This window comes from Stomoxys calcitrans, chromosome 2 (assembly GCF_963082655.1).
Source record: "Stomoxys calcitrans chromosome 2, idStoCalc2.1, whole genome shotgun sequence".
Lineage (NCBI taxonomy): Eukaryota > Metazoa > Arthropoda > Insecta > Diptera > Muscidae > Stomoxys > Stomoxys calcitrans.
Genome location: NC_081553.1, coordinates 28,183,758 through 28,205,994, shown reverse-complemented (window position 1 = coordinate 28,205,994; position 22,237 = coordinate 28,183,758). Strand labels below are relative to the sequence as shown.

General features: G+C 34.7%; 1 protein-coding gene across 1 annotated transcript in view; it reads right to left on the bottom strand.

Annotated features, from left to right (window-relative positions):
* Window positions 1-20,158: 20,158 nt before the first annotated feature.
* LOC106080554 (protein Skeletor, isoforms B/C) overlaps window positions 20,159-22,237 on the bottom strand; it is a 136,716-nt gene continuing 134,637 nt past the window's right edge. The window contains exon 12 of the mRNA XM_013241969.2: window positions 20,159-20,875. Within this exon, the coding sequence (XP_013097423.2) occupies window positions 20,708-20,875 (168 nt within the window). The 3' untranslated portion in view covers window positions 20,159-20,707. The remainder of the gene's footprint in view (window positions 20,876-22,237) is intronic.

Below are 22,237 nucleotides of genomic sequence, written 5' to 3'. Positions count from 1 at the left end.
CATATTTCTATAAACAAAATCCAAAATTTAGTAATGTTTTTCCTAAATCTAATAAAATTTTTCTAATTATAAAAGTGTTCACAATTTTAAAGAAAAGGTAAGGTTAAAATATGGTGCGGATATTAATACCCCAAAGCCACTAAGGACATAAACCTAAGCCAGTAACAAGCTATCACTTGCAGCAGTAGATGAGATTGCAGTCCTATGTGTCCGGTTATGATACCGAAAGTTATACTGACCCCCTTCTTACCTTCTTTCAGCAATAGGCTCGTCTTCTCACGATCCGGATCTCCCCATAGGATTTTCCCTGTTCTACCGGCCGTTTCGCTATTCCGCAGTCCACCGGCCTTCACTGGCGTCTGCTTTTTCTCCCTTACTTTCTGTATTCGGGTTTCTTTCTGCATTGACCGTTTATTAAAAGTGTTGTCAGTATTGTTTTTCGAAAATGTTTTAAAATTTAATTTTTTCAATTTTATTTTTATACTCACCACCAAAGGATGGAGGTATATTAATCTAGTCATTCTTTTTGTAACACCTCGAAATAATGATCTGCTACACCATAAGGTATATATATTCTGGATCTTCATGACATTCTGATTCGATCTAGCCATGTCCGTCCGTCCGTCTGTCGAAATAACGATAGCGGGCGAACGATAAACCTAGCCGCATGGAATTTTGCACAGATACTTAATATCGATTTAGGTCGTTGGGATAGTAAATGGGCCATATCGGTTCAGATTTGGATAAAGCTCCGATATAAACCGATCTCCCGATTTGATTTTTTGAGACCCTGGAAGCCACAATTTTCATCCGATTTGGCTAAAATTTTGCACATAGTGTTCTCTTATGACTTCTAGCAACTGTGCCAAGTACGGTCCCAATCGGTCCATTACCTGAGATAGCTCCCATGTAAACCGCTCTCCCGATTTTACATCTTGAGTCCTTGGAAGCCGCATTTTTTGTCCAATTTGGCTTTAATTCTAGACATAGTGTTTTGTTATGACTTCCAACAACTGTGCCTAGTACGGTCTAAATCGGTCAAGAACCTGATATAGCTACCATATAAACCAAAATCCCGATTTGACTCCTCGAGTCCTTGGAAGCAATAATTTTCATCCGATTTGGCTAAAATTTTTGTTCTCTTATGACTTGTAACAATTGTTGCCAGCACAGTCCATATCGGTCTATAACCTGATATAGCTTCCATATAAACCGATCTCCCGATTCGACTTCTTGAGGCCCTGAAAGCCACAATTTTTGTCCAATTTGGCTTTCAACAACTGTGCCAAATTAGTCTATAACTGATATAGCTCCCTCGCTTACTTTCCGTATTAGTTGTTTTAAAAATAAAAAAGGGTATAAATTAGTTCACTCTTATTCTTTTTAGGTCATTTCCAATGCCAAAAAGGATCACACTCTCTACTTACTCGACCGGAACAAAAATCCCTGTCGAAAACTTCTACCTGCCTATAGAGAGCTCTTTTTACTGGGGAAGGGCCAGGACCATAAATTAATAAAGGTCCAATAAAAGATGATTGTCGGAAAAAAAAAACTTCCTGCCTTTTTCTTTATAAACCAATTTCTTCATCATTTTCTCTTTTTAGTTATGGGGTCTCTGTCAAAAGTTTGTGTGCTGTATTGGGTATGAGTCGCAAGCAATCACCTGGGGTACTTCGGGCTGCAAGTGCCTTTACGTCCCACGATGGTGCAGAGGAGCAGAGCCTTTGTGTAATCGATCTGCTGATTTAATTTATTTATGTTTAACTTATTACTAATTCAGTTCCCTTTAGGATTAGTCCGCTATGTAGTTTAGCGTGTAATTCAGTTTTGTATTTTGCAATTCACTTTTGTAGTTCAGCTTTTAACTTTCGCGTGTAAATTAGTCTTTAAACTTGACTTGTAAATCCAATCTTTAAGGTTAACTTGTATTGCAATTTTCAGATTAGCTCGTAATTTAGCTTTAAGATTAGGTTGTAATTTAGTTCATTAAGATTAGTTGGTAATTTAGCTTTAAAATTAGCTTGTAATTTAGTTCTTCACGATTAGCTTTTAAAGAAGTTGTCTTTCATTATTTTTTAGGAACGGTCTGCTTTAGATTTTTACATTCTTTTTATTAGTTAAAAGTCTCCTTTTTTTCAAAAAACAAAAAAACCCATCATTGTGGTTGTTAGGGTAGAATAGCACCCGCTGTTATTCTTCTCCTTGTCTCAATATCACATCACTGCACTTTGCACTTAGCTAGCTTTTTTTCGACTCGCCCAGACTCAATCCTGCTCTCGCTTGCTTACCTCTGGCTTGCTGCAAAGTCAAAAGGAAATAGAAAGATTTTTCTTCTTGGGCCAAAATGACAACACAAAACCAACTGTCCTACAGTCATTCAGACAGGGGTCGTGGTTTACCCATATCCGCTTTTGTTTTATAGAGGGCGCTTATATCCATCAAAAGGCGCACGAGACAAAACTCTCTTTTTTTTCAAAAAACAAAAAAGCCCATCATTGTGGTTGTTAGAGTAGAATAGCACCCGCTGTTATTCTTCTCCTTGTCTCAATATCACATCACTGCACCTTGCATTTAGCTAGCTATTTTTTTTCGACTTGCCCAGACTCAAACCTGCTCTCGCTTGCTCACCTCTGGCTTGCTGCAAAGTCAAAAGGAAATAGAAAGATTTTTCTTCTTGGGCCAAAATGACAACACAAAACCAACTGTCCTACAGTCCTTCAGACAGGGGTTGTGGTTTACCCATATCCTCTATTGTCCTATAGAGGGCGCTTATATCCATCAAAAGGCGAACGAGACAAAACTCTCTTTTTTTCAAAAAACAAAAAAGCCCATCATTGTGGTTGTTAGGGTAGAATAGCACCCGCTGTTATTCTTCTCCTTGTCTCAATATCACATCACTGCACTTTGCATTTAGCTAGCTATTTTTTTCGACTTGCCCAGACTCGAACCTGCTCTCGCTTGCTCACCTCTGGCTTGCTGCAAAGTCAAAAGGAAATAGAAAGATTTTTCTTCTTGGGCCAAAATGACAACACAAAACCAACTGTCCTACAGTCCTTCAGACAGGGGTGGTGGTTTACCCATATCCGCTATTGTCCTATAGAGGGCGCTTATATCCATCAAAAGGCGCACGCGACAAACCTTGTAGAAAAATTTAGTATTGCATAGATCAATATAACGGTAAAAGGAAGCGCCCAGATAGTTTTTTACGTACCTCGAAATATGATCGCGAACACGAACATTATACACAAATCTAACAATCGCTTCAATTTCTGAAGATTGTCGGCAAAAGTTCCTGATACTGCTTCCAGTCCGTACAGAATGACTTACCTTTCATAAATTCCCATCCAAAAAATGAAATACTATTTTATTTAAATTTTTCTCTTATTAGTTGAAAACAATGGTTTTTATTTGATTTTTGTTTTGGTTGTATGGTTTGGTTTGATTTAAATTTGTGTGTGTTTCATTTTCACATGAGCGTTTTAGTTTTTGCTTCTGTTTAAATTGGTTGGTTGTAATGCTTGTTTTAGTTATCCTTTCTTTTTTCTTCATAGATTCAATATTTGAGTTGATTGCAGGATTTGGAGGAATAAATGGAAAAATTGTACGATTAATATTTTTTGGTTGAGTATGTGGCATGTATGTGCATGTGTGGTGTTTCTGAGTTATTATGTGTATGTATATGTATATTAATTTAATATTAAGAGGATTTCTATTTATTTTGATTTGATTCGATTTTCAGTTATATGTAAATTTCTTCTTAGATGAATCACTTTCAAGGAAAAAAATTTATGAAATGTTCATAAAAACTGTTAAGTTTTTTCTTTTTATTTCGATTAATTTTTTCTCCCATTAATTTTGTTAATTATTTGTCACATATTTATTGTCATTGTATATTATTTCCTTGTTAGCAGGTTAAAATGTTGTGGTGATAAGAAATGGGTAAAGTGAAAATTAAAATGTAGTGGCAGTTAAAAATTTTAAATAAAATTATCTTTGAAATAATTTAAACATTTAATAAAGGTAACAAATTTAATTTTTCGATGCGCGGAAAGGTTTTGGATATTTGTGATATTGTTTCAGGATTTAAGCATTCGATGTAAAGTTTGGTAATGAAAAATTAGTTTGAAAAATTTTCGAGAATTTTTTGTTTTTTTTTTTGATTTACAATAAATACATTCTGTCAATATTTAATGCTGATATATGGGATTGGTGTTGAAAAAGATTATAAAATAGTTATAAAAAATATAATAATAATAAAAATATAATAAAATATAAATTTTAAAAAATATCCACTAGCAAATGGTTACTTTGACCTTTATACCTGTCAAATCCGCCATAGATCAGGACAAACCAACACCTTCCATCCCTACGTTTACTACAAACCCGCTTTCGGTAGCCCTATACGTTCAAAGGTATTTCAAGCCATGACTGTTAAATCTTAAAGTAATTACGATACGATCAATAGCGTCCGTCTCTAGGCCAAAAAAGCCACCTGTGCCAAATTTGAAGTAAATCGGACCAGAAATGCGATCTGTACTTTGTGTACAAATTAACATGGACATACACATAAACAAACATACATGGCTAAATCGAATCAGAAAGTGATTCTTACTCGATCGGTATACTTATAACGTCCATCTCTTATTCTTTTTTAAAAACAAGTAAGGACAGGCTAATGTCAGGCAAAACCGACCTTTTGATACCTTTCACCGCTGGGGAATGCATGCTTTGTCATCGAAATTAAAATTTGCTTACATTTCAAATGAAGAATTTTGATTTCGTATGAGTTAAATTTCTAGAAAATTGTTTGGTAAATGCGCTTGCGAAAGCCTTAAAGTAAAAAAATATATATAGGAGTTATATGTAAATCTGTTCCGATTTCAACCAAAATCGGTACACATAGTAAAAATCATAAAAGAATACATTCTGCAAAATTTTTAGAAAATATGTCAAGAAATATGCTCACAATGGCTCTAAAAGTTTAGAGCTATGTCATTATATTTAGCACTTCAGTATTTGTAGAAAGATTTCATTATTTGTCATCTGGTGGTATGTTTACTCTGAAGTACTTTCTTTTGAGGACATGCCCATGTTAAAGCATTACTGCGGGTATACCTACTAGTAAGTGGTTACAGAATGTTGTTTCGAGTTGCCATGAGTGAGTTTGGTATCTCTGTAAAATTAATAGGACTCTGCAGGATGGCACTTGCTGATGCACGTTCCTCAGTAAGAAAAGAATCTCTCGGAACCATTCAATGCCAAACGAGGTTTCCGACAAGGAGACATATTATCGTGTGATCTCTTTAATATCCAGCTGGAGAAGATTTTACGAGATGCAGATGTAAATAGATATGACACACTAACCACAAGATAACACATGCTACTCGCCTATGCCGACGACATCGATATCATCGGTCGGTCACCGGAAGTAGTAATTGCAGCCTTTGAAAGAATCAAAAGAGAATCATTGAAAATGGGTCTAGCTGTTACAGGAGATAAAACAAAATTGATGGTATCAACTCCCAAAACGCCTTGCACAAATGATCAGATAAAGAAAATGGACAAAGTTGGGAACCACAACTTTGAACACATGAAATGAATGACACCAGTGTTGAAATAAAGCGAAGAATAATACTGGCCAACAGATGCTTCTTTTGATTGAGTTAGCAAGTCCACCTCTTCATCTCTCACCACACTGATACTAGACGTGTTTTTATATGGTTCCGAGGCATGGGTACTTGTTCAGACGAGACAGTGTTTGAGTGTTTGAGACAAAGATTATTCGTAAAGTTTCTGGATCAGTTTGCATTGCCGGTGAGTATCGTCATCGTAGGAACCACGAACTGTATGACGATGTTAGCATAGTCTAGGTTGGCTAGGTTATATTGTCAGAATGAATAAGGAAGCTTCAGCGAAGAAGTCTTTTGAACGCGATCACGATGGTACTCGCAAACAAAAATGGCCAAAAGCCCGATGGAGAGATCAAGTGGTGGAAGACACCTTGAAACTTGGTATCAGAGTTTATAGAAGGAGCACAGAAGATCGAGGCGCTTGGAACGCTATCCTACATTCGGCTAACGGGACAAATGTTCTCTCATAGCCAGGATGCACTTATAAGGTGAGGTCATGCGAACGGCTGAGTACAATTTTTTATTTTGCAGTAAATCTAAATGTCAAAGGCTTGTTTTGATTTTCCAATAAATCTAAATGTCAAAGGCTTGATAATACAGCTGCGTTTTTTTCCTAAAATCATTAAGAGATGTTCTATTTTATCCGATATTCCACACATAATTAACAAAAGAGTGTTATAATGATGAATGTACATATATAAAACACATTTGAAGAAGATAAGTTGTATAAGTATATCTAAAACCACTTTAAGATTGCAATTTACGGCATTTGCCGCTCAAGGTAGTTTTGTTTGGGATAGATTTTTGTTGTTGTGCTAATGACTCTACCTCTTAATTGTACCATGTCTCATAGCCAATTAAAGTGAAGTACTGATACATGGTACAATTAAGAGGTAGCGTCATTAGCACAACAACAAAGAACTACCCAAAACGAAACTACCTTGAGTGGCAAATGCCGTAAATTGAAATGTAAAAGTGGTTTTAGATATAAAGTTTTTTGTTACAACTTATCTTCTTCAAATGTGTTTTATAAATGTACTTTCATCATTATAACACTCTTTTATTGCTTAGGGGTGGAATATCGGATCAAATAGATCTCTTTATGAGTTTAGAAAAAAAGAACAGCTGTGGTATCAGGCCTTTGACATTTAGATTTACTACAAAATCAAAACAAAAATAAAAAAAAATTGTACTCAGCTGTTCTTATGACCTCACCTTATAAGTGCATCTAAGGCAGATTTATAAAGGTGGTCTCACGCGAACAGCTGTTAATAGCCGGCCAAGTTTGACGGTAAGATGTCAGATTTTTGTTTGCATTCTCTTTATTGTCATCTTCCTCCTCGCATATTCTCTGCTGACGTACGCACATGTATACACACACGCAAACAAACTTCTTTGAGTGTGTTGGCAAAACGTCAATCAGCTTGATGGCAAGATGGTGGATTGCACCATATGATTTGTGATTGTTATACAAATGAGACCACCTTTAATTGTTTCGCCATCAAGCGCATCCCGGTAATGATATCAGCTGTTCGCTTGAGACAACTTTTAATTAATGAGCCATGCACTTTAACTTGCATATTTAAAATGATAAGAAGAAGATAAGGGGAGAGCGCTGCTAAATTTGTGAAAAAATTAGTACCAAAGCCTCCTTCAACGAATCTGAAGCAGAAAAGGCCGCATTTAGGGGTTTCCCAGGATTCACTAATATAAGGTTAAGTCACTTGCGAAAACAACAAGTGAATAGGCCTCATAAACATCATTAAGGATGTCCAATCTGCCGATTGAAAATGTCATAAAATAGGAGAAAACGTAAACAAAGAATGAACGTAAAAAGAAACCAAGCTGAAATTCTCAATGCCATGTAATACCAAAAATTAAAAAAATTTTATGTCGGTTGAATCCTGAGGGTTTCCAGAAGTATTTAAGTGATATAGGGAGGAAGAGCATACAAAGACTATTACCTTGTGAAATAGGATTCCCTAAAGGAATTACCAAAACATCTTCTTGAAATAATTAGCATTTCTCTTTTGTAAAGCTTTTCTTTACATAAATTTGAACAGGATTAGTAAGCTCTCCAGCAAAAAAAAACTCTCAAACCTTATCTAAATTTATTTTAGCAACGAACATTAGGTGGCAATCAGCATATTTTTTTCTCAATGTAGCATAATTGCGTTTTTGCATATCCTATTCCGATTAGAAATTGGAATGCAACATGGTGGCCCCTTAACTTTACAAAAAAAAAATAATCAGTCATGGTTTTTGTGCAATCGGCGGCTTATTGTGCTCTGTGACAATTCTAGTCTAAAGGCCTGTTTATGGTCTCGTAAATATACTGTAAATGTAGAAAAACGTGTCAGCTGTTTTGTTTTGCCTTTTGAAAACACAAGAAAACGATTACCGAACGTTTGTCGACCGTAACCGGAAAAAATGAATAAAAACAAAATTGTACGTGCCATTTTCGTGTCAGCTGATAAAATTTGAAGTTTGAACAAATTTTAAAACCAACATTTTTTTGTTTAGAAACTGTTATTCCTGTTTTATGATTTCTCTGTGCAATTTATTGTCAATATTATAGGTTTAGTTTGAATGGCTAGCCCACCATGAAAAGGTGAGTTCACTCGGTGGCCAGTACATATACATAAGGAGAAATTACAAGATCAGTGTTGGGGTCGAGCACAAATACGGCGCCATCGTATCTGCTCAACCATGTTAGGATTATATATTGTATGTCGTGAAACCGGAGTCTATTGAGGGATTCCACATACTTTGACTTTCCTTTTTTTGAACCCGCGTCCTATGGGGCTGGCATATATCCTGATTTTAAAGACTGTAAATCACTTTCCAGAATTTCTTTTGCGGCTAGCGTTATGGCTTGGAGCTCTGCTTGAATGAACGTGTACTCGTCCAGCAGTCTCACGTACATACCGATGTTGTGTATGCCGGAGTATAGAACCAAATACAGTCCCTGTTCCCTCTCTTGGAGCTATCTATAAAAACCGATATATCATTCTCTCCTCTTTCGGTTGGAAAGACGGCTCGACTTCTCGTAACACTTCGTGGAGGGCCGTCTTTTCCGACCTGCCCTTGGGGTATGCATGTTGTGTCCTTAGGACATGGCAGAAGTTCTCCGACGCATGACCAAACATAACATTTAACATTTCAAACAAAAAACATTGTTTATTAAAAGACGCCAATAGATCACCTTGTCACATCGAGTAGCACAGGTATACAGTATTTAAGCAAGAGCCGTTGCCTCCCGGTCTCTCGTGGAGACTGATCCTTCGATAACGCTGATTGTCCGCGACTTCAATTGCAGCTACTCCTTATACAAAGCCTACTCCGTATACAAAGCCTTTTACTAATCGCAACCTGCGGACTCGCCCGGTAGCTCTCAGCTGAGCTTCTCGTAATGACGATGACCACCAAACAAATTGGAGCTCAGAGTTTCCACTGATATGTTGCTTATAATCATCGCGTGAATTACTGAATTCTACGTTCCGTTTACGTTTGACAGACGTTCGGTAACCATTTGCATACGTTTTCATAAAGAAAAAGAAAACAGCTGACACGTTTTACGGTATGCTTACGAGAGCATAACCAGGGCTTTATTGTTTGTTTACATTTGCTATACATTTATTCTACATTTACAGTATATTTACGAGAGCATAACCAGGCCTTAAAGCCTAATACTGAGTTCATTCGCAACATGAAAGCTTATTTTGTCAAATCCAATTGAATTACTGAATTCTACTTTCCGTTTACGGTCGACAGACGTTCGGTAATCGTTTGCATGCGTTTTCACAAAGAAAAAGAAAACAGCTGACACGTTTTACGGTATGTTTACGGGATCATAACCAGGCCTTTAGTGCCTGTTTACATTTACTATACATTTATTCTACATTTACAGTATATTTACGAGAGCATAACCAGGCCTTAAAGCCTAGTACTGAGTTCATTCGCAACAAAAAAGCGTATTTTGTCAAATCCGACGGCTTTATTCTTTGTCAGAACACAAACAATAGTCAAACAAGAAAGACAACATCATTGAAACAGAGGTGATTGGTGCCCATTTCGTGAGCATTTAATTACATTGGCAATTAATTGAATCGAAATTTTTATTGGCGCAGCGACTTGTCGCTACTCTTTTGCTTCACTTCTATGGAATGTGTTCCCATATTCTTAATCACCATTTTCTTATAATGCGTTTTCACGGTTGTTCGGGCGAAAAGTCGAGGTCAGTTTAGGCTTATGATAGAAATCCTCCATCGTGACGCAGTGGTGATTTTCTCGTGAATGAAAATCAAAGAAACAGCAATTATTTGTGGAAATATAGCCGCAAAAACTAAATAAAATTGCAAAAATTAAAAATGGTCAATATTAAACAAATAAACTTAAAAGCAGAAATCAAAGTTGTATGTTGCATATATGTATGTATAATACAATTCCATGTAGTTTTATGAGTTACATTTGAGAAAGGAGGACTAATTGTGGGGATGTTTTCTTTTTAATTCAATTAAATTTTAGTTTTTTTTTCTTTAATAATTTACAATTTGAAGATATTCTCTGGCTTATATTGATCGTATGAGTAAGTGGGATTTTTAATAATTATGCAAGATTTGTTTTTTTTGTGTTACTTAACATTTAGTTTTGCTTGTTTACTTTTTTAATTTTTCTATACTGAGTGGCAAATATTTTATTTACTAAAAAAAAGTTTATCTAAAACAAGTACAAAATAGTCATCATTCTTTCTTATTTTTTCTGGATTTCTTGCGTTTATTTGCCATCGAATTGTTTGTTTCTTTTTGTTTTGTGGTTGTTAAACATTACAAAATGATCCATCAAAAAGAAAGTAAAAACTTTATTTTCAAAAAAATTTTCTTCATAATCAGAATTATTTTGAAGTTAATTTTTTTTATATTCCATCGGTGCTATTCTCGTTTTTTGTTTTTGTTTTAGGGTTACTTAGTTTGCTATAATTTATTTTTTATGCCAATTGCCTTCTCTTTTCGTCATAATTATTGTCTTACTTTTACTCATTATTGTTAATGTCTTTTTAAAGTTTATCCAAGATTTTCATTTTTTTTATTAATTTTTTTATTGTCATTTACAAGTTCTTTCCTTTTTTAATTTCTTAATTTTTGCATTAAATCAATTAAATCTATTAATCAATCCATGTAGCCAACATTTGTTTCAAAAACAAATGTTTTCAGAGCAAACTTAGTAACAATTTAATAAAGTATTTAGTAGAACAAGTCTGTATTTTTACACTATTATTTATAGTTTTATGTTACACTTGGGTGGATTAGAATTAAACGGAAATTTTATTTATTAGTTTATGGAATAATTTTCAACTGAGTTAATAAAAAGAAAATTAGAATCAGTCTATGTTTAAAACTATTAAAAAATATGTAAAGTCCAATATATCAAAAGTTATGGATTTGTTTCCATTGTTTACAGTTCGGATCGCTGTGCCTCTTATAACAAGAGGATGTTCCAATCAAGATATATTCATTTAAAGGTAGTGACAGTTGCCCAACACTATCTGTCAAAATCAATGATGAGTGCAACTCTGATTTGTTGTATGTTACTAGTTCGAGCCATTGTTCGTTGTTTGTGTGTGTCATGGTTCTTAACTATAATACACACACACACACAAAACCAATGCTCGTTGACAAATAGTGCACTTTGCGAGAAAGAATTGTTCTCAGCTGTTTACGGTACACTACCTGGTAATTATGTCATGGTTTCAACAGCATGTCTGTCTTTCAGCTAATGTATATTAAAACAAGTAAGGGCGTGCTAAGTTCGGCCGGGCTTAATTTTATATATGGATAGCATTTGTCGAGTTCTTTGCTCGGTATCTCTTTTTAGACAAACAAAGAATAATGAATAAGAACTGTAATGGTATTGGAGCTATATCAAGTTATAGTCCGATTCGGACCATAAATGAATTGAATGCCGAACATTGTAGAAGTCATTGTGTAATATTTCAGTTCATTCAGATAAGAATTGCGCCTTGTAGGAGCTCAAGAAGCAAAATCGGGTGATCGGTTTATATGGGAGCTGTATCAAGCTAATTATCAATTCAGACCACGTATGTTGAAGGTCATGGGTGAAGTCGTTGTACAAAGTTTCTGCCAAATCTGATGAGAATTGTGTCCTCTAGAGACTCAAGAATTCAATTCTACCGATTTGAACTATACTTAGCACAGTTGTTGGAAGTGATTCCAAAACACTACGTGCAAAATTGCGGTCAACTCGGTTAAGAATTGCGCCCTCTATAAGCTGTAGAAGTCGAGACCTATGATCGGTTTATATGGCAGCTATACTAGGTTATGAACCGATTTGAACGATACTTAGCACAGTTGTTGGAAGTGATTCCAAAACACCACGTGCAAAATTACAACCAAATCGGTTAAGAATTGTGTCCTCTCAAAGCTGAAGAAGTTAAGACCAGTTTATATGACAGCTATTGGGTTGCCCAAAAAGGAAATAATTTTTTAAAAGAAAGTAAATGCATTTTTAATAAAATTTAGAATGAACTTTAATCAAATATACCTTTTTTACACTTTTTTCTAAAGCAAGCTAAAAGTAACAGCTGATAACTGACAGAAGAAAGAATGCAATTACAGAGTCACAAGCTGTGAAAAAATTTGTCAACGCCGACTATATGAAAAATCCGCAATTACTTTTTAGACAACCCAATGTATCACGTTATGTACCGATTTGCGCTATACTAATCACAATTCTTGGAAGACATAACAAAACACCTCATGCAAAATTTCAGCCAAAACGGATGGGAGTTCAGCCCTGTAGCGGCTGAAAAAAAAAGATCCAAGATCGGTTTGTATGGCAGCTATACCAAGTTATGAACCGATTTGAACCATACTTAGCACAATTTTTGAAAGTCATAATGGAACACCTCGTGAAATATTACAGCCAAATGGGATAAGAATTGCGCCCTCTAAATGCTGAGGAAGTCAAGACCCACGATCGGTTCATATGGCAGCTATATCAGGTTATGAACCGATTTGAACCATACTTAGCACAGTTGTTGGAAGTGATACCAAAACACCATGTGCAAAATTTCATTCAAGTCGGGCAAAAATTGCGTCTTGCGATCGGTTTATATGGCAGCTATATCAAAACATGGACCGATTTGGCCCATTAACAATCCCAACTGACCTACACTAATGAAAAGTATTTGTGCAAAATTCCAAGTGCCTAGCTTTACTCCTTCGAAAGTTAGCGTGCTTTCGTCAGACAGACGGACGGACATGGCTAGATCAACTTAAAATGGCATGACGATCAAAAATATATATACTTTATCGGGTCTTAGACGCATATTTGGAGGCGTTACAAACAGAATGACGAATTTAATATACGCCCATCCTATGGTGGAGGGTATAAAAACCGGTCAGGATTAAAATTCCTGTTAGACATCTCATTTTGCTTGAATGTAGAATTAGTTAAAGACGGCCTCCGACTCAGCAATCTAGCTTCTTGAGCCCACATATTTAGGGTATTTTTAATACGATTTTTTTAGAATGAAAGTAAGCTAAACTGTGGGTTCTACCAACATGGTATATACGCGATATTTAAATGTACACTAAGAAATGTTGTTGACTCAAATTGTAAGAAAGCATTTTCATTTGGAAAATTCGCGGCTACGGCTCAACATCATTACCAAGTCCTTCGATCAGGGAAAATACATTAGTTTGAGTAACCTTTTTTTTAGATAAAAACAATTTCGTTTTAGTAATTACAATATTCAGCAGACAGTGTTTGCTATTTTCAGCAAACCTTTTTCTATAAGTGTACACAATCGAGAATTTGTTGAGAATTGGGTGTACAATGTAGCAAGATATATTCATTTACATGTAGTAGCAGTTGCCCAACAACTAAATATTGAGTGCACTGTCTGTCAAAATCAGTGATGAGTGCAACCCTGATTTTGTGTACGTAACTAGTTCGTGCCATTTTTCGTTGTTTGAATGTGTTGTGTTTCTTAACTATTGTATAATACTCACACGCAACCAAAACTCGTTGACAGATAGTGCACTCGCGAAAGAAAATTGTACTCAGCTGTTTAGGGTACACTACCTTGTAATTATGTCATATGTCATCAGCCCATTTTTTCCAGTAAAATTCAAGAATTTTGAACAAAATTATTTCTTTTAAGTTAAAAAAAAAAAACCAAAAAATTTTTGGATTTTTAAGTTACTCAAATTTTTAGTTATAACTGGGTGGAATTATTATAGCAGTTTCCGTTCAAAGTTCTGTGTCCTGTTACCTTTTTATATATATTTTATTTAATTTTTTCTTCATCTATATACATTTGCTCACAAAATGTTGTATTCAGAATGTTTAATACCCGAGTAAATAAAAGGGATCTACACTGATCAAATTACAAGAACGATTATGTTAGGTTAGGTTGAAAAGTGGGGGCGGATATAAATTCGCCCAACGCCACTTTGAACTAGAGCTGGCAAAATATCGATGGAACTATAGATATTTTATTTTTTGTCTGACTTTCGATTCATATTTTTCCTATCGGAATTATCGGCAAAGTTCAATTGTTGCAAAATTTAACAGAAATAAGTGAGCTCATAAAGTATGTATTATATATAAGATATATTGCGCCTATAGAGGGCGCATTTCCATCCAATTGAGCTAAAATTTTGCACAATATTTTCTCTCATGTCTTAAAACTGGTTTTTATTAAATTTGGCTTTATTCGATCTGTATAAATAATCTTCTTATGTTTACTTCTCATTTTCATGAGAAATTAACTATCGATATTTATTATTAGAAATATCGATTGTTGCAATTATCGATAGTTTGCCACCTCTTCTTTGGACGTATACCTAAACCAGTAATGGTCTTGTTGTGCGCTTTAAATACTAAAAGTAACCTCGAAAAATTAAAATCTAAGTCAGGATGCTGTCATGCTACTTACAAGCTCCCTAATTGTTCTTCATACCGCGTCCCCAAGTTGGTTCTTGTCCGGTGTGGTGTCCCCGGTGCCTGTTAATCCTAGTATTGAATCGTTCATAGCGAAAATGCCTATTAAATTATTGCGAAATGTTGAAACGAAGTTCGTTTAGTTAAAAATTGATAACAAAAAGTTAACGAATTTGATATTCAGAAGCTGCGATTAAAGATAATCAACATCATTAAAATCAGCTGTTTTCTCTAAAGGTTGGTACTATGTTTGTTTTTCACCGTTGAAAACCCTTGTTTTCGCGAATACTCTTTTGAGACGCTACACAAATAATAATGATCAAATAACAATTTTATTAAAATTTTTCCATAAGTTATGAAGGAATGTCCTACTGAATGAAATCACCAAGATTTTTTGCTCTAAATTCTATTGTCTAAAAAAAGTAATTGGCGAAAAATATCGCGAAATGCGAATATAGTACCAACTTTAACGAATAAAACATCGTCGACCTAACGATGGACAATTATTTTGTTTGCTTTAACGACGAGATGAATGAATATATTTTCTTCAGCCTAAATCCACCTGACCAAAACCCGTTTACACTACGATTCAAGTAATTTGTATTCGTCAGCTGACATGTTTTTGACATCGTTTTTATTGTGATCTGTATTTTTGTTGTGTGCAGCAGGAATTAAATTGGTGAAACGATTTCTTTTTAATTTAAGTACAAAATTTTATAACTTCAGTAAGAAATTGTCAGATGTTGAGAAAAAGTGCTGTCCAAAACCAAGATATTAAGACTCAGGTAGTGTACAGCAGACAGCTGAATAAAATTTTTTTTCTCACGAAGTGCACTTTCTTTCAATGAGTTTTGGTAGGTTGTGTGCATTATAGTTAACAACCAGAACATACACAACCAACGAAAAATGGCTCTAAAATTTGTAACTGTAGTAGTAAAGTAGTACTGAGTTCTATGAGCATAATAGTAGCGACATGTCGCTGCAGCAGGATAAATTTCGCACAATTTTAATTGCAAATGTAATTAAATGCTACGAAATGGGCTAAATTAACTTTGCTCTAATACTGTTGTCGTTTGACTTTTGTTTGTGTTCTCTGTCGGATTCTCAACAATTTATTGGCATTTTCGCTGTAAATGGGATCAGTACTAGGCTTTAGAATGAAACAAAAGAAAACGTCAGAATTCTGATCGTTGTGCTTGGTGGGTATTTTTCTTCACGATTATTCGTTTCTTAAGCTTAGTACTGACTTCGACTTTTCTGTGGAACAACTGTAAAAACGAATCATAAACAATGGTGACGAAGAAAATGAGAAGACATTCCGTAGAGGTGATGCTGAGTTCTATGAGTAAATTAGTAGCGACATGTCGCTGCGCCAAAGCAAATTTCGCTTCAATTAATTGCCAATGTAATTAAATGCTCACGAAATGGTCACCAATCAACACTGTTTTTATTGTATGATGTTGTCTTTGTTGTGTGTTGTTGTTTGGCTTTTGTATGTGTTCTGGCAAAGAATGGGGTCCGTCGGATTTCGCAATAAATTAATAAGCATTTTCGCTGCGAATGCATCAGTACTAGGCACGGTTGTTTATTGAAATCGAGGTTAAAATATGATTTTTTTTAACTCAAAAATTCGGGAGATCGGTATTAAGAGTGTTATGTCCAGATATAGATAAACTATAGACTGAAGCACACTTGTGAGTTACTCGACTCCAGGCAGATCAAGATTCTTCAGCATCAGTCAAGGCGGATTTAAAAAGGTGGTCTCACGCGAACAGCTGTTAACAGCCGGTCAGGTTTGACGGTATGAAGATGTCAGATTTTTATTTGCATTCTCTTGGTTGTCATCTTCTTTTTCGCATATTCTCGGCCCATGTACGCACTCGTAACCACACACGCACACCAATTTCTTTGTGTGTGTGTTGGCAAAACGTCGATCAGCTTGATAGCGGATTGCACCATATAATTTATAGTTGCTGTACAAATGAGACCACCTTTAATTTTTTCGCCATGAGCATCAGTGTAGAGCGGATGCCGTTCGTTGCTTCATTGCTTCGTGCAATGTAAATTGTGATGGCTGTCCAGCGGAAAGGAGATCACAGATACTTCGAATGGTTCCTCTTCTAGCCTTGTCACTCTCAGGTTAATTAATTTACGTTTATCTAAGAAAAATACCTCACAAGTATCGCCATAATTTTTTATTAAGCAAGCAAATAAAAAACCAACCTAAACAAAAATCAGCTGTTGTTCTGCAAATTTTCACTGGAAGTCGTTAGCGTACTTTTGATTGCAAATTTTTTAAAGAGAGTAAAATGGCCTCCGTAGCGCAGAGGTTAGCATGTCCGCCTATGACGCTGAACGCCTGGGTTCGAATCCTGGCGAGACCTTGAGAAAAAATGTGAGCGGTGGTTTCCCCCTCCAACATTTGTGAGGTACTATGCCATGTAAAACTTCTCTCCAAAGAGGTGTCGCACTGCGGCACGCCGTTCGGACTCGGCTATAAAAAGGAGGCCCCTTATCATTGAATCGGACTGCACTCATTGATATGTGAGACGTTTGGCCCTGTTCCTTAGTGGAATGTTCATGGGCAAAATTTGCAAATTTGCAAAATGGCTCTTACTCTCCTGCAAATTTTTACTGCAAAAGTACGCGAACAGACCTGTTATTGCATGCTATCGATAATATACCAGTGCAACTTTGCGCTGATATTCTTTCCAGGACTAAAATAAAACACGGTAAATATAAGCCCTCATTTGTTATATAGATCTGAATAGATCCCTCTTTTAACTCGGCTAGTTATCATTGTTTTTTTTTTTTAATTATTTTTTAAACCGTGAAATGTTTAATGTGAAAAACTTGTATGTGGTTTGATTAAAATCAAAATGTATTGTCTTATTCACATAAAAATTTTAAGTTTATAATTTTTTATTTTAGTTTTATTTACTAAATATAGATGGTAGTGTATAATATTTTTTTTTTTTTTTTGTTTTTGTAGAAAGCAGTGGCGGAGGAGAAAAATTTACATTCGAATAAACATTAGAAGAGGGAAAACGTTTTATTGTTTTTATATTTCAATGTTAGTTTCTTAGAGGAGTTTTAATTTTAATTGGTAATTTTTGTAAAATATATACCACTGGGGTTTGAGTTTGCCTATTTTTCAATGTTAGTTCTTAAATAATTGAGCACAGAATGTTTTGTTGGTTTCAAATTTGTTGAAGAATAATTATTGTTATATGTCAAAGTATGTATGATAGTAATTTTTTGAATTTATTTTATTTAAATTTTACATGAGAACATGATTTTTGTTTTGTTTTAATATTTTTCTAAATCTTATTGATGTTTATTGTCATCAGTTTTTGTTTTTTTTTTTTGAGTTTATTGTCAGCGTTTGTGTTTTTTGTTGGTTTATATACAAAATTATTGACTTTCTTTCCTTTTTTAAATCTTAAGTAAACATTTTACAATTTCATTTTATATCTCTTTTTTTTATTGCTAAAACAAAGAATTATTTTTTTTTATAAAAAAATAGTGGGCTAAAGTTACACACAATTATAAAAACGTATTTATATGTATTGTATATATGTAAATATATTTATATTCAGAAAAACAATAGCGGAAAAAAATAAAGAAATATTTGTAAAAAAGAAACAACGACTTACATGCTGAAGTTTACAATTATTTAAGAAAAATAAAAATTTCTTTTAGTTTTACCATAGTTTTCTAATTGTTCAAAAAATTTTATACATGTATATGTAGATATAAATTTTTTAAGCCCCTTACAGTTTGTGTGTGTTTTTTTTATTAATTTTTGTGCATCATTTCATTTGTGTGTAGTATCTGGCACCAGAAAAAAATAAATCTGGTTAATTCCTTTTGTTTTTGATTTTATTCATTGCTGAAAAAATTATTGTCAAGATACAGCGGTCAAAAAAAGTATTCATCATTAGCAAAATTGATAATAAATTCACTTATTTTGGGTAATTGAAGAAAATTTAAAGTAAACAAATAATGCAGTTTTATGCAATAGTTTATTTTTCGTAATATGTTTTAAAATAAATTCAAAAAATAAATTTAATTAGCGCAAAAAATGCAATTTTATATAATAACACCAAAAACAGAACAAAAAAAGTATTCATCATTGATGTGCTATCATCAAAGTCAAATTCAAATATTATTTGGGAATCCCCCTTTTCTGTTTTATTTAGTAAAGGAGGCTTTGCCCTTGACAGCAAATATTTAATTTCATTGAAAATATAGTTTTTGTCAAAATGGGTCGTAAGCAAAACGAGGTTTCTGATGAGGTAAAAGTTTTGATAATAAAACACCACAGGAATGGTTTAACTCAAAAAACTATCAGTGAAATATTAAATAGACCACGATCTACTATACAATCCATCATCAGAAAGTGGACAGAAACGAAAACTGTTGACAATAAACCAAGATCTGGTCGACCAAAAGCACTTTCAGTTGGAGATGTGCGTTGGCTAGTGCGGCAAGTTCAGAAAACTCCGAAGACAAATGCGACCATTCTTCGTAAAAACACTATGGAATATTTAGGGAAGGAAGTTACTACACAAACAATTCGAAATACACTCAAAAGGCATAGTTACAGAGGAAGAACTGCACGTAAGAAGCCCTTTATAAATAAAATAAACCGAGTGAAAAGGCTAAACTTCGCAAAAATGTATGTAAAACAGCCCGAATCATTTTGGAAAACAGTCATTTTTGCAGACGAGAGCAAGTTTAATCTTTTTGGGTGCGATGGAAAGGTCATAGTGTACAGAAAACCAAATACAGAGCTTGAAGAACGAAACACAGTTGCTACTGTAAAACATGGTGGAGGTGGTTTAATGGTTTGGGGGTGTATGGCGGCTTCAGGAGCGGGAAATCTTGAAATTATTAATGGAGTAATGGATCATAAGTATTACATTGACATTTTAAAGAGGAATTTAAAAGATAGTGCTGTAAAACTTGGGCTTGGTAATAACTTTCAATATTATCAAGATAATGACCCCAAACATTCTGCTTTAAATACCAAGATGTGGATGCTGTATAACTGCCCCAAAGTCATTAAAACTTCTCCTCAAAGTCCCGACTTGAACCCAATTGAACATCTTTGGGAACATCTCGAACGCAAATTGAGAACGCGCAATTTTTCGAGCAAGAGTCAAATGCAACAGGTGATAATGGAGGAATGGACTAATATAGACCAAAATATAACCGCTAAATTAGTCCAATCGATGTCAAACCGTTTAAAAGAAGTTATAAGACGCGGTGGTCGAATAACAAAGTATTAATTTTTTTAAATTATGTTATTTATTTTTTTGTTTTTTTGCAATGATGAATACTTTTTTTGTTTAATTTTTTGTGTTCAGCTGTAAAATGGCCCTTTTTGTTCCAATAAATACTATTTTTTTCTTTAAAAACAATGAAATTGTGTACATATATATCACACAAGCACTACTGCATCATTAGTTTAATATGTTTTTATTCCAATTGTCTTTTGTAGACTTATTAAAAAAAAAACATTGAATGATGAATACTTTTTTTGACCGCTGTATGTCTGCTTCTAACAGGTATGTCTCTCTAGAAAAAAAAATATTTTATATAGCCTGGCTCGCTGGATTTTTTTCTTCATAATTATTGACATTTTGTGTTATTTTTGTTTTTTATAATTTATCAGAGTTTGATATGCTGATTATTCTGTTACCATAACCTCCATTTATTGTCTTCTTCTTCAAAAATTTTTTATGTGGTTTATTTTTGTCTTCAATTTTGTTGCAAGGACCTAAAAATCTAATAATTGATGCGAGTTTCCGGTTGTGTTACTTTGACATTTTGTCTTTACAGCTGTTTTTTTGTTTTTCTCATGAAATGTTTTGTTTCGCTTCTTATTTCCCGCCCCGTTTTGAATAATTACTTGGCTATTCTTTTTTTTCCAATATCCTATCTAGCAAAAAAATTCATCATTTAAATCATTTAGAAAAAAAAATAATTGCTTCCATCTTTAAAAACTCTGATAAATTACAAAATTGTATTTATTGTCCTTGTTTGATGAAAAGGATGTGCTGCTGCTGCTGTTGTTGCCTTCTTTGGTCTATTGTTGATTACTATCAGGCAAGATAAACTTGGTTGTGTAGCCTTTTCAGCGCTAGGTGATAACTTATTGACAGCATGCCCATTACTATTGTTAACCAGAATGGTGAGAGCGTTGGTATACTTAGGCTGGCGGCAGTGGAGACGACATTAATTTTCCATCCCAAATTGTTGTGGGTAAAGCACTAGAAAAAACAAATGTTATTCCTTAAGTTATTCACAATAATTTAAAGATGATAGTTAAAAACAAGTAAGAGCGTGCTAAGTTCGGTCGGGCCTAAACTAATTTACCCACCACCATGGATAGCATTTGTTGAGATTTCTTGCAATTCGGATGAGAATTGCGCCCTTTAGAGGCTCAGGAAATCAAGATCCCAGATCGGTTTATATGGCAGTTATATCAAGTTATGTACCGATTTGCGGCATACTAAGCACAGTTGTTGGATCATAACAAAACATCTGATGAAAAATTTCAACCAAATCGGATGAGAATTGCGCCATCTAGAGGCTCAAGAAGTCATGATCACAGATCGGTTCATAAGACAGCTATATTAGGTTATGTACCGATTTGCGCCATACTTAGCACAGTTATTGGAAGTCATTACAAAACACCTCATGCAAAATTTCAGCCAAAAAGGAAGAGAGTTGCGCCCTCTAGCGGCTCAAGAAGTTAAGATCGAAGATCGGTTTGTATGACACCTAATTACCTAATTATGAACCGATTTAAACCATACTTAGCACAGTTGTTGAAAGTCATTATAGAACACCTCGTGCAAAATTACAGCCAAATCGGATAAGAATTTCGCCCTCTAAAAGCTGAAGATGTCAAGACCCAAGATGGGATTATATGACAGCTAAATCAGGTTATGGACCGATTTGAACCAGACATAGCGCATTTGTTGGAAGTGATACCAAAACATCATGTGGAAAACTTCAGTCAAATCGGACGAGGATTGCGCCCTCTAAACGCTCAAGAAGTCAAGACCCAAGATCGGTTTATATGGCAGCTATATCAAAACATGGACCGATTTGACCCATTTACAATCCCAACCGACCTACGCTAATAAAAAGAATTTGTGAAAAATTCGAAAGTTAACGTGCTTTCGACAGACAGACGGACGGACATGGCTAGATCAACTTAAAATGTCGTGACCATCAAGAACATTTATACTTAATGGGGTCTTAGACGCATATTTCGAGATGTTACAAACAGAATGACGAAATAAGTATACCCCCCATCCTATGGTGTAGGGGGGGTTTACTACTTTCAGGGCATTCTGACTTTGTATATTAGCCATATGGGACCAAAATTGAGGCTTAAGAAGTCAGATCCTGGCTTCACTTTATATAGGATGCAGAAAACCACAAGACTAACAAAAGTGAGACCCGATCAGATACTATACGAGATTTCAGACAAGAAGACAACTTAACGTTTTTACTTTTTATTAGAATGCTAGAGAGGTTATGGCAATGACGATGTGAGTTGACCATAACTGCGCTTCAAATGGTCCATTCGCTTAGTTCAATTTTGGCCCGCTCTTTCCAAC